General features: G+C 31.9%; 2 protein-coding genes across 2 annotated transcripts; both read left to right on the plus strand.

The window, feature by feature from the left end:
• Positions 1-3,185: 3,185 nt before the first annotated feature.
• Positions 3,186-4,553, plus strand: LOC111715482 (uncharacterized; the record flags this gene model as incomplete). The annotated part of the gene is given in 6 exon segments (XM_023490813.1): positions 3,186-3,339; positions 3,461-3,580; positions 3,758-3,824; positions 3,913-4,022; positions 4,334-4,367; positions 4,457-4,553. Coding segments are annotated over 6 exon segments (568 nt in total), but the record flags the coding sequence as incomplete, so codon positions are not given.
• Positions 4,554-4,644: 91 nt separating this feature from the next.
• LOC111715476 (amiloride-sensitive sodium channel subunit beta) lies at positions 4,645-13,335 on the plus strand. The gene is made up of 12 exons (XM_023490805.1): positions 4,645-4,923; positions 5,236-5,338; positions 5,770-5,828; positions 5,959-5,997; positions 6,067-6,139; positions 6,200-6,265; positions 8,618-8,687; positions 9,345-9,449; positions 9,880-9,970; positions 11,935-12,042; positions 12,993-13,068; positions 13,170-13,335. Exons 1-12 carry the CDS (start codon positions 4,912-4,914, stop codon positions 13,229-13,231), a joined length of 864 nt encoding a protein of 287 aa, XP_023346573.1. The 5' UTR covers positions 4,645-4,911; the 3' UTR covers positions 13,232-13,335.
• Positions 13,336-15,033: the final 1,698 nt, after the last annotated feature.

Genomic DNA, 15,033 nt, shown 5'->3' on the forward strand with positions numbered 1-15,033 from the left:
GATAGATTTGGTCGCAAAATCTTGTTTGATATTCTCAACGACTCGTGATATAAGCTTCGCTTCAGACTCCGATAACTGGTTCCAGGGCATCGGAGAAGGTTCGTCGAGAATGGCCGGGGTTGTCTTGAGCAATTTTTGAACCTGAGTTTTGTCATCTTCTTTCCCTCGTAATATCTGAGCCTCTGTGGACAGCGTCGTCGTGAGGGATTTCTTAACGGCCTCATCGATGTTGGGAATTTGTTCAACTGCATTCTCAAACTGCTCAATTTGCGATGCTAACGGATCGCGGGACACTGGTAGGAACACTTCTCTTAGCCAACCTAGGAACCAATCTGGTTTAACCCCAGGTCCCCTTTGTTCAGGGGCATCGTTATCCATCCTAAAAAATGAGAATGGAGCAGTTTTGGACAATAATTTGAAATTTAAAAACATTTTGTCCGTTCGAAATCCTAACATGTTATTCTAACTCGCGTCAAATTAACTACCATTGTCTGTCGAAATATAATATTAAAGCTTGATAAAAATATTTCGCCATACTTATAAAATTATTATAAAGTGGGAAAATTAAATTATTTTACCTTGAATCTAAGCTAAATGCTCACAATTTGAAAAGTAACGGTTAACTGTGCAGTAGGATAAGTTGGCATCTATTTTTAATGCCGCAGTTTGCGCAAGCTTACTGATAGTACTCTAGCTTTCGGTAGGGTGACCCGAAATTCTAGAAAACTATTTCGCCGAATATTAGAAAAAACTAGTGTTGCTATTTGGGCTTCCAATTTTTGAACTTGTCACCATATTGTATATGAAAGAAAATCAATAATGCAATACACTAATTCTTCTAAATATTCAACGAGTCGGTTTTTCTTACAATTTATTTTTATATACAAGAGATACAAAAAATACAAACTTCAAATTGGTCGATACTATACTAATCAAAATATTATCAATCGAACAGTTACAGCATAAGGGGAATCTTCAAGGGAACCTAACAATTAGGGAGCTGGTCTTCAACTAACTCTTTTCCCTCAATTTCGCTCCATCCTCAGTTCGCATTTAACCCTAGCTACCCCGTGGTTGGTCCGTCCCCTCCCCAACGCTTGGGTCTTCAAGATAACGGAAAACTCGGCGTCGCTTGGGTTATTTATAGAATCCACATGCAAACTCAAATAAATCCGTTAGGATTCAAAATAGGATTCAAAAGTCCAACCGTAGGGTAAAAGATGGGGGGGGGGGGAGTGGGCATGATTCCCCTAGGTAGCTATGATCTCAGCGATCCAACAAATCCTTGGATCGCTGATCGTAAAAGATCAACAGAATCACCCACTGTTACAATATTATCTATCTTTTGAGAACCTGGACTGTAAATAAAAGATAAGTACATTCACTAGAAGGTTGACCTGCAGTTTAGTCCAAAAGTGCAAGAACAATTTGATTTAGACTTACTACCTTATGGTGAATCAGAAGGAGTAGAAGTACATCTCCAACAACAAGAGGATGAAGCACACAATCCTGAAGAGGAACCTGAGAATAAAGCAGATCAAGTTGTGGAACTATCTTCAGACGAGGAGGAAGAGTAGTGATGAATTCCGATACATACCCATGGGGAATGCATTCAGAATGGGGGATTAGAGGCCACTTCCCCTATTGTCCTTGAGTCAAGGGCAACAGAAACTGTTCTACTCCAAAGGATTCTGAGTAGAACAGCTCTTCACAAACTGGTTGCAAGGGAAGCACCTGGGAACACAGTAGAAGCATATCATATTGATAAGAACAGCTAACATAGCTGAGACTCTAAAAGCAGCTCCCGAGGTAAAAGGAGCAGTTGGGAATATAGTAGAAGTTTCTCCTGAACCAGAGCAGCTGAACGAGATAGTGTAGTTGAGGAAGCTGCTCAGATAGATTATGATCCGGAGCAGCTGAACAAGACATTCAAGGTTGAGGAAGTGGCTCAGACATGTCCTGAACTGGAGCAACTGAACCCCAGTTTTCCGGATATCAAAGGAACTGATTAAACTTATACAGATGTACTTAACAAATAAACCTATGAAGATGATAAATCCCATTTATTTATACTCTGAGAGATATCTAGAGAAAGAGCTGTAAAAAGTACTGGGATGTAGACTGAAATATTTGTACAAGCCTTACCTATGGGAACAAAGCATTGATCTTGAAATCCCTAGGATTTACATCTGGAATTGTCGTAGATTGCACCCAATAATTTAGGAACATATTACTCAATTGAAATTTTCTCAATAAATCTGTGTTAGAATCGATCGTCGTCACATATATCAATGCAATAAAAAGTTTTGATTTATATCAAACCTTTAAACAGCATGGATACACATAAACATTGAAAAAAAGTTGTCAACTAAAAAAAATTCTCTTTGATTACTTTTAAACTGAGCAAACTTGTAATTCGAAAAGAGCTTGTTAGCATTCAAAACTTAAATAAAAAGTCGTCTTCATTTTATTGATACAATCGCCGATCACTGTACAGAAAATGATTGGGAACAAAAAAACAATCACAGATCACAGAAACCAATATACTGAATAATATTACTTATTTTCGATGATGATATTTAATTTTTATTCTTTAAACCTGTTTCTGAACAACTATTAAGTTTACTGTAGAATATATACTACGTTTTTTGTTATTGTTTTTTTAATAAGTTTTTAAAAACCAATTCTCAAAATCATCCCTCAAAAATGAAAAAAATCTATGAGGATTTTAAAGAGTGAATTTGCGATCTTGCTGAACAAATATGCACCGTTAAAACTTCTCATAGGTCTCAAATTATTCCTAAAAAATTTCTCCACAGTACTACAGTCTCAGTTCATCTACCATACATTGCCGGTCACTCCCTTTAAAAGGCGCAAATTTAAACAGAAAAATCCACCAAACATAATTTTCAAAGAAAGATGGTAGCTTTTGAATCAATGGTTAACAGCTAAAATTGTTACTAAAAAAGACACACTGAATACCTAGTTTTTCTAAAACAAATGACATTTTCTCTTTAAAATTGAATATTGTATGAATACAATTGAAATAAAAAGATTATGTAGAATGCTAGAAGTAAAAAAATCTAGGGGGATGGGTAACACAGCATCTTTGACCCCCCCCTGTGTACGCCCTTGTGTTGGTATTAAATACAAAAAAATATCTAATTCTTACCTCCTCTATTAAGTGATAAGTATATCCGTACTCTTTGGTCTACAACATCAGCTCATGGGTTCCATTGGATCCTAGATGAACCAGGACTTGGAAAAAAGATTATTTGGTTTATCCTCTCAAATTCTCTCCTCTTTTATGCTTTTACAATGTCAGTCTATATCATCCAGGCAAGATAAAGTATCAAATTTATTTTTTTGAATTGGAAAATTTCGAAAGCCTACAAACATATTACTATTTTCCTTCTTTTTCTCATTTAGCCAGCAAAGACATGAAAACAATAATTTGAAGGCTGAGATAAGAGATCCCAAATATACCACAGAGATTGTCATTCAAGAAGGAGACTTAAAGAATGGACAACTTTTCCCTAACTTTGCAGTCTGTGATCCAAATCCATTCAGTCAGAAAAAAGTAAGAATATGTTTATTTTTTGCATGAACAACATCCCCTTCCGCCCCAGTCTGAAAATTAATGATGGTTCAACTCTCATGTGCAAGCAGTATATAACAGAGTTCATGATATTTTGCATTGTTCCCCAGAACAAAAAGAAGACGCATGAACAACAAACAACATGCTTATTTTTTTTAGGCACAAGAGGCAAATGTTAGTGAGACAATGTTAGCATATCTTTCTAATTATGTTTATGTGTCAACAGGTTATTGTTTAACACTCGATCTATTAACGCTAGTTTTCTTGATGACCTCAACCTCAATGCAATAAGTTAATCTTGTTTCTTTATTAAGATCACATTGAATTGATTGAAAACCGCACTGAAGAGCTTGATGTAGAGTTTATTGAGACTCTAGCTAGGTTTAACAATGATACAATCAAGCTTCTGGATGCTGTTACTAAGGAAACAATAAGCTGTGACTTTTATCTTTTGTATTAACATAACATGAAGTTTTCTGAGTACGAATTTAATGAATTTGAGCCTTGTCTCAAATCCGCCAAAAACCGGTTTCAATAGAAGGCCGTCTTAAATTTAGAAACATTTAATACAATTTGAGCTGCGTCTCAAATTTAAGCAGCGGCTCAAATTCTATCAATTTGACCTCTGAATGATTATTTGACAGAGAATATTGATCACTGAAAGCTTAGTTTAGGGTGGGCTGAAGCATATTAAGTTGTTTTATAGTATTCTTATTGTTCCTTACTTAATAATAGAATTGTGATGAACTTATAGTTGGTTGTCAGGCAGGTACCAAACCAAACATTGATTAAATTCATTCAAAAAACTGCTTTTTAAGACTTTAATATAATAAAATAAAATAAAACTTTTGATGATAGGATTTGCTCCTGTTTCTGGAAACTGCTGTGCTAAATTCTTCAATGAAGGAGGGATTTTAAAGAACAAAAAAAATGAAGATTAGGGTTTTATTTTCAATATTAGTTACACTTTTAAACTTATTTTGGAGTTGCATACCCGATTCACAATGTAATTATCTATTTAACGGTAAGAAATATAATCTTTTTTTTTAAATAGAAATTAATCCTGTAAATTTCCAACATTGCCTTTGCTACACATAAAAGTTTCAGCCTGAATCCTTGACAACTTTAGGCCCGGCACTGAATACTAAGTTTGCCGGTTGCGGGTTGAGCATAGAAAACTGCTATTGAAAATTATTAATCAATAGACAACTCATTTTTTCTCGAACAAAAGTCAAAGTTTACCATTTTTAATGTTTGATGTACTTTAAGAATACATTTATCAAATTTGAAACCCAACCCCAGGAGAATACACTATGGATTTTAAGGTATGCTTCTTTTTGTAACTTTGCTAAAAACCAATATAGACTTTATCTTTCTTAATGAGTTCCCCTGGCCCATCATAATAAAAATTAAGGCAAAAATTGAGCAATCCTGCTTTGGAAACCTTTGGTTAGGCCTTCAGTGCCACTTCAGGCCATAACTATGTAGATAGTTATATAGTCTTTAGGCAGACATGAAAAATTAGTTTCCCTTTCTAGATTTTGTCTTTCAGGAATTTGTTATGTTGTCTAGATTCTCATAAATACTTTAAAAAGTTACTCTATTGCATTATAAGTCATTTATAAAACTCTGTACAGTGCTATAGTATGCGAGAAGATTACAATATCCGTTTTGGCAATCGTATGTCCGGAATAACCTTATTTGTGAATGCTAAGAGAAGTAGCAATACATTTGTACCAGGTATTGACAAATATATACAAATATCATAAATCTTCTTAGTTTTTATAATGCAACCCAAATCAATAAAATTAATCATATAGAGAAAGGAAATGAAGAGATAAAGCTTATCTCATAACTTCCTCAGATACACAATCCAACAGCCAATAGCAAAATTAACACACTGGTATAATTATACAAAGAAAAGATCTTAAATCTTGGGCTGTTGTCACTGCAAACCTAAATGTGCATTCTCTCACACTAAAATCTAGCAGTATTTTGTCAATTACTTCTTTTAAACTTTAGCTAGAAAGAAGCACATGCATATGCATTGGCTTGATGACTAACTTTCAGAGTTATCTATATTTTAATGTTTTGTACTTCGAATCTGAGGGGATTATGAGACTCTTTTAGTTTCCTTTCTCTTTGAAACTAATACTTTTACAATCTTCTAGAGCTTGCAAGCTGGAAAGCCATTAAATATTCTGGAGTTGGCATAGCAGTAATCCCAAAGGCAAGCAGAATAATATTCTATTTTCAACCTTTTAATAATAAGACAATTTATGTAAAAGTCACAGTGAAGGTTAGATAAAGTCAATTTGGATTTTTACTGTTTCTTGCAATTAAGAATATTTTATATTCAGAAATCAAGCGTTTACTCTGCAGTGCAAGCAGGTGTTAAGGTAATTCTGCTAAAACATGGAATTTGTTATTTTACAAAATTGGACTATGTTTTATTTTTTATTTTTAAGCTCTTGTCCCCTGATTCAAACAATGATGTTATGATTACCAAAACTGTTATAGATCGAACAGCCCAAAAACAAGGTAACATTTTAAATAATTATTTATTGTAGATTTAAATAAGAACCAACATTAAATATTTAGGATTGATTATGAAAAATAAGAATGGTTGTGTGGATGAAGAAAATGAGAGTTTCCACATGGATTTAGGAAACAATTTATAAAAATCAAAAGTCTAACCTGATGTTTACTGGAAGGTTTACTTGTGTTCAAATAATTCACTTGTTACATTAAAGTACATATCTCAACTCAAAAGTATATGTATTTTTAAAACACTGAACACTAAACAGGTATATTTAAAATTTGAAATTCTAAGTATTAAAAACCTCATATATAATTTCACTCTCATTTAGAATTTAGTTCAACATTCCTAATGCTAACTGCAAACAAAAATATTGATAAGATAGAGTCATCGCAAAAGAAAGCTATCCGTCTTTTGATGTGGGTTACCTAGAATAAGTCATACAGCGGAAGCTTTTTGGGCTTTAAACATATACTCCTCGTCAGAAAATTAGAAATGTTTAATGTCATAACATTTTTATTTCAATTAAAAGGAGATCAATTACCCCCAACATTTAAGAAAGATTTTATGCTATCAAAAAATATCAAAAACGCAAATCTTAGAAACAGAAATGATTTTTATATTCCTAGAATAAAATCTATTAAAATTGGACTACTCCCCCTTACAATTTCCCTAAAATATGGTATGAAAATAAACGACACTTTTCTAAGCTTTCAAATGTCAATCTTATGTCGAATTTTAAACAGAATGTAATAGAAGATTTTTATCAGATGAACGAGTGTTTTAATTCTAACACATGCTATGTTTGCAAAAGAATCGAAGAAAGCAAAGACGACTTTACAAAGAAAAGAATAAAAAGACTAAAAAGAGTTAAAGATATAATCAAACAAAAAAATGTCAAAAAACGACGCAAATTAAAAAGATGATAAAAAATGCCCGTTTTCGTTAGAACCTATATCTCTTTCACACTCCATAAAGCCTTTTTTACTTTTTTTTAACATTACAAATAAATATAAGATTTTTATTTCTAAAAGTTGTTTGTTCATCGTCGAAAAATACTAACAATCCACCTCCAGTTTATATTAAAATATGTAACTTTCCTTATCCTTTCCTTTCCTTTTCCTTTTATTTCTATTTTTATATCTTTTTAGAATTTGGAGGGGGGGGGGGAATCGTCTGGTTCTGCTGCTGGTTCCACAACAGGTCCAGGAAGAGCTGTTTTACAATGAGTGGCGTCTCCGTACACTAGAGAGTATAGAGCAGCCTCTGATGTACTGCATCTGTTATCCCTGGTATCCTGGTATCCTAGTTCTCCTCTGTATCCTTATAGGTAGTTTAGACGGGCTGGTACAAGAGCAATTGGTCTAGTTCCAAAAACTATAGGAGATAAATCTCTTGATGATACTGAGAAATCCGAGGATGCATATTCCTGCATAATGATGTGGAAGGAGGCCAGTGTCCTCCTCAGTTCCCTGGTAGGCATGATTTAGATATATCAGTATGATAGCAGTCCAATAGTTCAGTTCCCCAAGGCTTTGTTGTACAAACGGAGAATTATCTCTACGTCTGTACTGTTAAATGATCCTGGGTGCACTAATCCTTTTCTCCGGTTCTCTACTCCGCACAGGCTTAGAGAAAGGGGTGAGGGGTTTTAGTTTCTGATCATAAACTCTAAATATTATACCATTCTTTAAATACTAAAATATATTTTGAAAATGCACATAAATGAAAAAATTTGCCCCCGAAATAAATATTTAAGATTTTCCATACACAAAATTGCCTAAACTGAAAAAAGCCCCCTCAAAACAAAATTTGCCTCCAAAACAAAGATTTAGGATTTCCCCTTAATGAAAAATGCCCTAAAATATGGATTTAAGATTTTTCTCACACAAATTTGCTCAAACTGAAAAAATTTACCCAATTTACCCCCAAAATAATGTGAATTGGTAAAGATTCTTTTTTTGAGTGTAATGGTATTTTTCTAACCCCCCCCCCCCTAGAAATGTTTAGGGGGGGCAACAATTTTTTTTTCGTGCTACACTCAAACTATTTGTTCTTTGCCCCCCCCAGCTCCCCTTGCTGAATGTCTAGTTGCGCGCCTGATCTTATTTATTTGTCACCTGACCCATATCTTGTCACTTGACCCATTTGCTTTCTCACCATTCCAATTAAACTGATTCATTCATTATCTGATCTATATTCTATTCAACCAAATTTTTGTTGAATCCATTTGTTATTGGATCAATTTATTATTTGTTATAACTGGCGGGGGTGATCCAAGTCTTGTTGAGAAATATTTATGAAAAGTTTAAATCTGTTTGAGAAAAAACTCAGAAGGGGATATTACTCAAATAAGTACTAGATTTTTTACACAATAGAGTAATAAAAGTGGTAAATAAATGTAGTCAGTCTTGTACATGGAATGTTTATCTTTTGTTAAAAGTTATCATCCATTTCACAAAAAATTGTTTTCTACATAGTAAGTCCATATAGTGAGCACTACTCTGCGGATCAATGTTTTCTTCACAACAAGCAGTTATCATACAGCAGGCTTAATTTTTATTTAAACATTTAATTATATATTATACACTACAGTCGTAATCAGTGTATACTGCAGACTGAAAATCCCATTGATAAACCTTTTAATTAGATAGCTTAAAACTTTGTACTTCGCTACAGTAAACCTTAAAATGTTCATAGATATCACATCGTACCTGTAGACTATTTACTTTCAAAATCTGAGCTGAAAACTTTAGAATGTGATATCCTTAATCTTGATCGGATAATTAATCTGAAGATTAAAAATGAGAGGAGAACAAGCAATATTTAATCTGGAGATTAAGAAAAAGAGTGGATTAAGCATTAATCCCGATATCCACCATTCTAAAGTTTTCAGCTCAGGATACATTTCTAGTAACAAGATAGAGCAAAGGGGACTTTTATTCCGTTTAACGCTAATAAGGGCTGTTATATTGTGACATAGAAATAATTACCAACGAAAGTTTTATCTACTATTTCATTTTGTAATTGTACGTATATGTTTCAGTTAATGTTAATTGGGTGGTTTTATCTTGAGAATACTATGAAACCTATACACAAAATGATTTAAGTTTGGTTAATAAACTTTTTATTTCTATCACACACACTACTGTTCAGAGTACTATAATCATTTCAATGGGATATTAATCCTAAATTTCATTTGATCAGTGTTTTAAACTGCACGATTCCCATCCTCCCACAACCCAATGGAGTTCCCAAGGAAAACTGTACACCACTAGAATACATTAAATACTACGATCTACAGATATACAGGTTACTAAATAAACTTTAATGCATGTAATAATTAATAGTAGCACTAAAAGTTTTTGTCTTAATGAAATGGAATCAAGTTTAAAATTGTTATGAAAATTAGCCTATTTAGTGCAGGTTAATTTTTTTATGTGCAAACAGTTGAAAAAAATGAAATAGAAATAAAAGAAGGAAGTTTTCATTTATTTTAACTTTAAGATAAATCTTTAAAATAAAAACTTGTTGTTCCGAATACTAAACAAATTTAAGATAAAAAAATTCAGATGCAAGAACTTATAAACTTTATTGACCATATTATCTGATCAGCATATAAATTGTTGTTAAACCCTCTTTGCTGTTTTCATATACTTAAAAAACTTTTTTATAAATTTGAATCATTTCAAAGATTTTTATTCTTGCTGAAAAAGAACTAATACCAAAAATGATTCTGTAGAAACAAGAGCAGAACAACTGATAGAACATGCCTGTTAGATTGTATAGAAGAGAAATTTAGGGTTGAGATATCATCATCTGTTATTACACCGGTATGATACAGTTAAATCCTAAATGAGCTATATACATCGAAAGAATTTATCAAATGTTGTATTGACAATTTTTCAATGGGTTTTATACTATTTATGTAAATCTTAGCATTTGCGAAAATAAATAAATAGCCATGAATATGCAGGAACAGTTTTAAAGAGCTCCATATAATCATTTAATTAAAAAGCTAAATATCTGCAACATTCCATTATCAGAAAGTGAAGAATAAGTCTTTTGATGAATTCTTTCGATGTATGGCTTCTTTAGGGTTTAACTGTATGTGCAGTCATTACTGCAGTTTATAGAGAGATAATGTACGCTAATCCTTTACTATAATGTACAGTGCAGGACCTGTACCGAGAGCGTATTTGATTATTATACATAGGTTAGGCCAGAATCTCCTCCTTATGCTATTCATTAATATCTCCCTATATCTTTAGCTTAATAATAGGCAGTTACAATAAATCTTACTGGATCTGCTCAGTATATTTATATACCTTAAAGATATTTAAATTTTTAAAGTTTACTAAAAATGAAAATATTAGAAAAGTTTTTAAATATTTTTAAAGTTTTGAAAAGTTATCAGATATTTTGATGAGCGTTAAAAATTGTTTTAAATATTATTTCTTTCCACTATAGATAAACACTTTACATATTTACATATATTCACACTAAAAATTGCTATGGGGAAATAGGAAGAGCCCTCATCTGGATCAATTCCTCTATACGCTTATATCCTTCCTAATAGAAATTTGATTCTTGTAGGTTTTACTTTAAGTTTACATAGCTCTCAGTCTTTTATATAAACAAAATAATCTGATATATCATCTAGATCATCTTTGCCTTGCAACACAGTTAAATAACTATAGTGACTTAATACTGTAATTCGAAATAATATTAAAATAAATCCCAATTTGCTAAAAATAACTTCAGTGTTTGAGAAGCCATTGGACGAATTGGACAGGTTCAAGTTTCATATATCTAATGAACCATACAGGGTGATTTTAAAAGTTTTTTTTTCATTTGTGCTTAATTGATTGAATAAATCTGCAATATTGACTAAGAAAATCTCCCAATGTCTGACGTTTTATAATTCACAAAGCAACAATAGCTATACACATAAAAACAGATTACAGGTCTCCCTTAAACAGGTCTAATATTGTAAAAAATATGGCGTTTTTTTTTGACATTTTTCTCCATTTTATTCCTAAATTTTTTTTAAAATTCTTAATTATGGATTTTGACCGCAGTGTGTGAGTTTAAAACTTCGCCGTAATTCCTTAAACCCGACTCTAAGGCCCAATCTTAGACCCAACTCTGACTCCAGATTGTGTCACAGGATTGACAGCTGCAAGATCTTCGGCTCGACTTCAGGAGTTAAAAAATAAAACCGACCTTGGTTGGTTTTAGTGGAGAATAAGGCTCAATGTTGAATCTTGTTCTCATAAAAACCTGCAATGCACCAATTCCTACCATGAAAATTCGCCAAATAGAATATTAGAATAGGGGTTTTTTAACTCAACTTTGTGCAAAATAAGATGCAGCTTGAATCCGAAAGCTCAAGCTGTAAATGAGGTCCAACGACAGTTTAGACCTGAGCTGAATTTTCCCAATGTTTTTAAATCGCGGGCTCAGTTGTAATATCTTTGAAGGACTCTACATTTATGAGAGAATCTCGTAGGAAACAATTCCAGCTTTTAAATATTAAATTTGTCCTCCATGTGATGTAAAAAAAGTCAAATTAGCCAAATATCAGGTTCTAAGTTTTAAAGCTGTTTGAGAGCCTCCTTAAGCAGAGAAAGATTAACAATTCTTGAAATGATAAATTTCTTTATCAAATATCATGTAATAACAAATTAATAAATATTTAAATTATCTTTTTGTTGCACCTTGTTTTGTTTTGGTGAACATTAAAAAAACGGCTTTTATAAATCACCTTGCATATTTTGATTTTTACAATCTTTAGGAAATAACAAAGTTAGTAAACAGTGTGGTTCAGCGTAATGTAACATTGGTCATGTTAACACTATTTGTTGAGGGAATGGATCACACTGTAATTAAGTTTAATGGACAGGTAGGAAAAATATAACTACAGGGTGTCTCACTAAACATAACAGTTTAAAGGGAGTGACTGGCAATGTGTGGTGGTTGAACTGAATATGTAGTATTGTGGACTAAACAAATAATTAGTTTACTGTAGATTTTTTTACGATTTTTACGTTTAAAAAAAAAGATTCTCAAAACGTACCCACTCAAACGGATGAATTTGAAAGTCGACTTTGCAATCAAACTCAGTGAATATATGACGTAGAATAATTTTATATGCCTCAAATGAATCCTAAAAGAATTGTCAACAATACTACATATTCAGTTCAACCTGCACCATACATTTCCTGTCACTCCCTTTAAAAACTAGTTGAAGTTTGTCTTTGATTTTTAAACAGTTTGCCGCTTTCTTTCATTATTTTTTTCTGTAACAATAATTCTGGTAACAATAATCACAAAACTTCACTAATCAGACTAGTCCTGGCAAATGTGGTTTGCAATTGCGTGCTTTAAAAATTGCTGTAGATTTTAAAATATTCTAAATCTAAATGAAAGTCTAATTATAACTCAGATAATTTGCTAAAGGATTTTTCTTTCAAGTATCATATTCGCAAAAGTAAACAAATAAATGCATGCCATGAATCATATCAAAGATCAAAGTAGATCTTTAAGTTGTCTTTCAACGCCATGTTTTGTGAGACATCTGGTAGTTGAGAATCTTCGTATGATAATAATTTAATTTATTGTATATATGTATAAATATATTAACTAGATTGAGTTTATGTGTTACAAAAGCAAATATATATATGTAATAAGTTGCTAAAAAATAAAAAATCTGTTACAGTATTCATGTACATAGACTGAAAGAATAAGAATTACTTAGTTCAAACTACTTAGCTCTTATCTTATGTTTTTGCATCAAAAAAAAATCATTGCTGTTATCAGTCACCATTAACCAAATATTTTTTAACCATGAAGAGCCTAGATGATGTTTTGTCTGAAGTTGGAGGTGTTCTGGGATTTTGGTTTGGAGGTTCAATCATAACTTTTATAGGTGAAGCACATAATTCATAAAACTCAATAAATCAAATGAAAAATTGTATAATAAACTTTTCTTAAAAGAAAATGAATCTAAGTATTTTTTTATTATTTAAGAATTTCTCTTTGCTTTTACTGGATTCTTATATTTGGTGATTGGACAACTTGTTGGCTGCTGATCATCTTAAAGAGGAGTTGAACATTTAAACATCAAAAACTATTGTAAACACCTTTGAATAAATAACTGTCACTATTGGAATTAAATATATATACTTTGAAAGAACTTAAAATGAAAGTTACTTGAAGTACATTTTCAGAGAGCTCCAATATTAAAACTTTTTAAACAATTTTAAAACTGTTTTTAGTGACTTGTTTAATTTAAAAATTCAGTTATCATCTGGTCACAAATATTAATTAAATTATTTAGCCTAATGCAAATTTTGCTAATAAAATTTCATTTTTTGGGGGATGTGCTACAGGCTTACTTGAATTACCTGATGCCTTAAATTAAATTGTCTGTATTGCTTAGATTAGAATTTGTCCCACTTCGGGATGGACAGTTTTTCAAGATCTTTACTTTAACGAAGAAAAACAACAGAACCAGATCATTTTTAAAAAGGATCTTTTTTACATAAAAAACTATCTAGTAGTTTTTTTTTCAAACTAGTTGTATTGTTAACAGAGGTAGGAGTTAATGATCGTTAAGGTCTGTTAAAGATACATGTATCAAAATATAATGTAATTGTTTGTAGACAGGGAGAGGGGGCTATAGGAAATAATTCCTGTTCATAATATTGTGTGTATCCGGACACTCTAATTACCCTTCTTATGTTGTTGTTTGAAAAACATAATATGTTAAATGTATATCATTGATTATAATATTTTCTTTATACTAATAAATTAGTTAAGGAAAAACAAGAACATCACTTTGCATTCATATACTGTGTTTCAAAATATAATCAAGGGATAACTATAATTTACCATACTTTAACATACACCTTTGTTCACAAATATTATTTTTTAGGTACACACCATAATTTTGAGTTTTAACCTAAATGACAAAAAGCAAGTAATGTAATATAAATATAAAGATATTTAAACAATTTTTATTCAGGCAGTTCATGCATAAAGAACACCTCCAATATTGTAAATTCTTCACTGGGCCATGTGAGGTTCTAAATAAAATTAGGTTTGATAAATTTAGCTGTTATTTTCCTTAATGGATACACCAATTGTTAACATTGTTACTAAGATTGAGATGATTAGTAAACTGGAACTTTTAAAAAAATGAAAGATACCTTTAACTGAAAGGAACGTTTAGTTATTACGGATATCTAAAAGTTGGTCTTTTGAACGTTTTAGACTAACAAACGTTTTTAACTAACAAACGTTTTGAAAAAAATATGAACGTTCCCACTCAGTCCCAGTTTTACTTGACATATGTTTGTCGGATACTCTCTCAGAGATTCCAAACAGATGTTTTCCTCCTGGGATTTATAAATAAAGAAGTTTAGGAAACAGGAGGTAGGTAAATCAAGTCTGAGTTCTATTATATAAAAAAGGCATACACAGAACTCTTATGGTAATATTGTGTTGAATTGCACATCATATGTTTTAATTCAGAACTAGCTGGAGTTTAGAAATAATAAAAAATAGAATTTTAAAGAAGAAAAATATTTCGATTTAAAAAAAATCAATTTTTTGCCTATGTTAACCCCCAGGGTACCCATGGGGTCCCTAAAAAAATCAGCCAACTCGGTCCAGCCGTTTGGCTGCAGCTATATATATGAGCAAAGAGATAGATGAACTGACCGGAAAGGTTTGTAAAAATTAAACATGAAGTTTAACATTACAGAGCTTACACGACCTTCTGTCATCTGTGGAGACTGGGTCTTTGGTTTGGAGGCTCAATAATAACTTTCATAAACAAACAAAAAAATGCCTTATGTAAGGGACTGTTAGCGTAGTTTTAAGTGATCCT

Source organism: Eurytemora carolleeae, unplaced genomic scaffold, assembly GCF_000591075.1.
Source record: "Eurytemora carolleeae unplaced genomic scaffold, Eaff_2.0 scaffold1798, whole genome shotgun sequence".
NCBI classification, from domain to species: Eukaryota; Metazoa; Arthropoda; class Copepoda; order Calanoida; family Temoridae; genus Eurytemora; species Eurytemora carolleeae.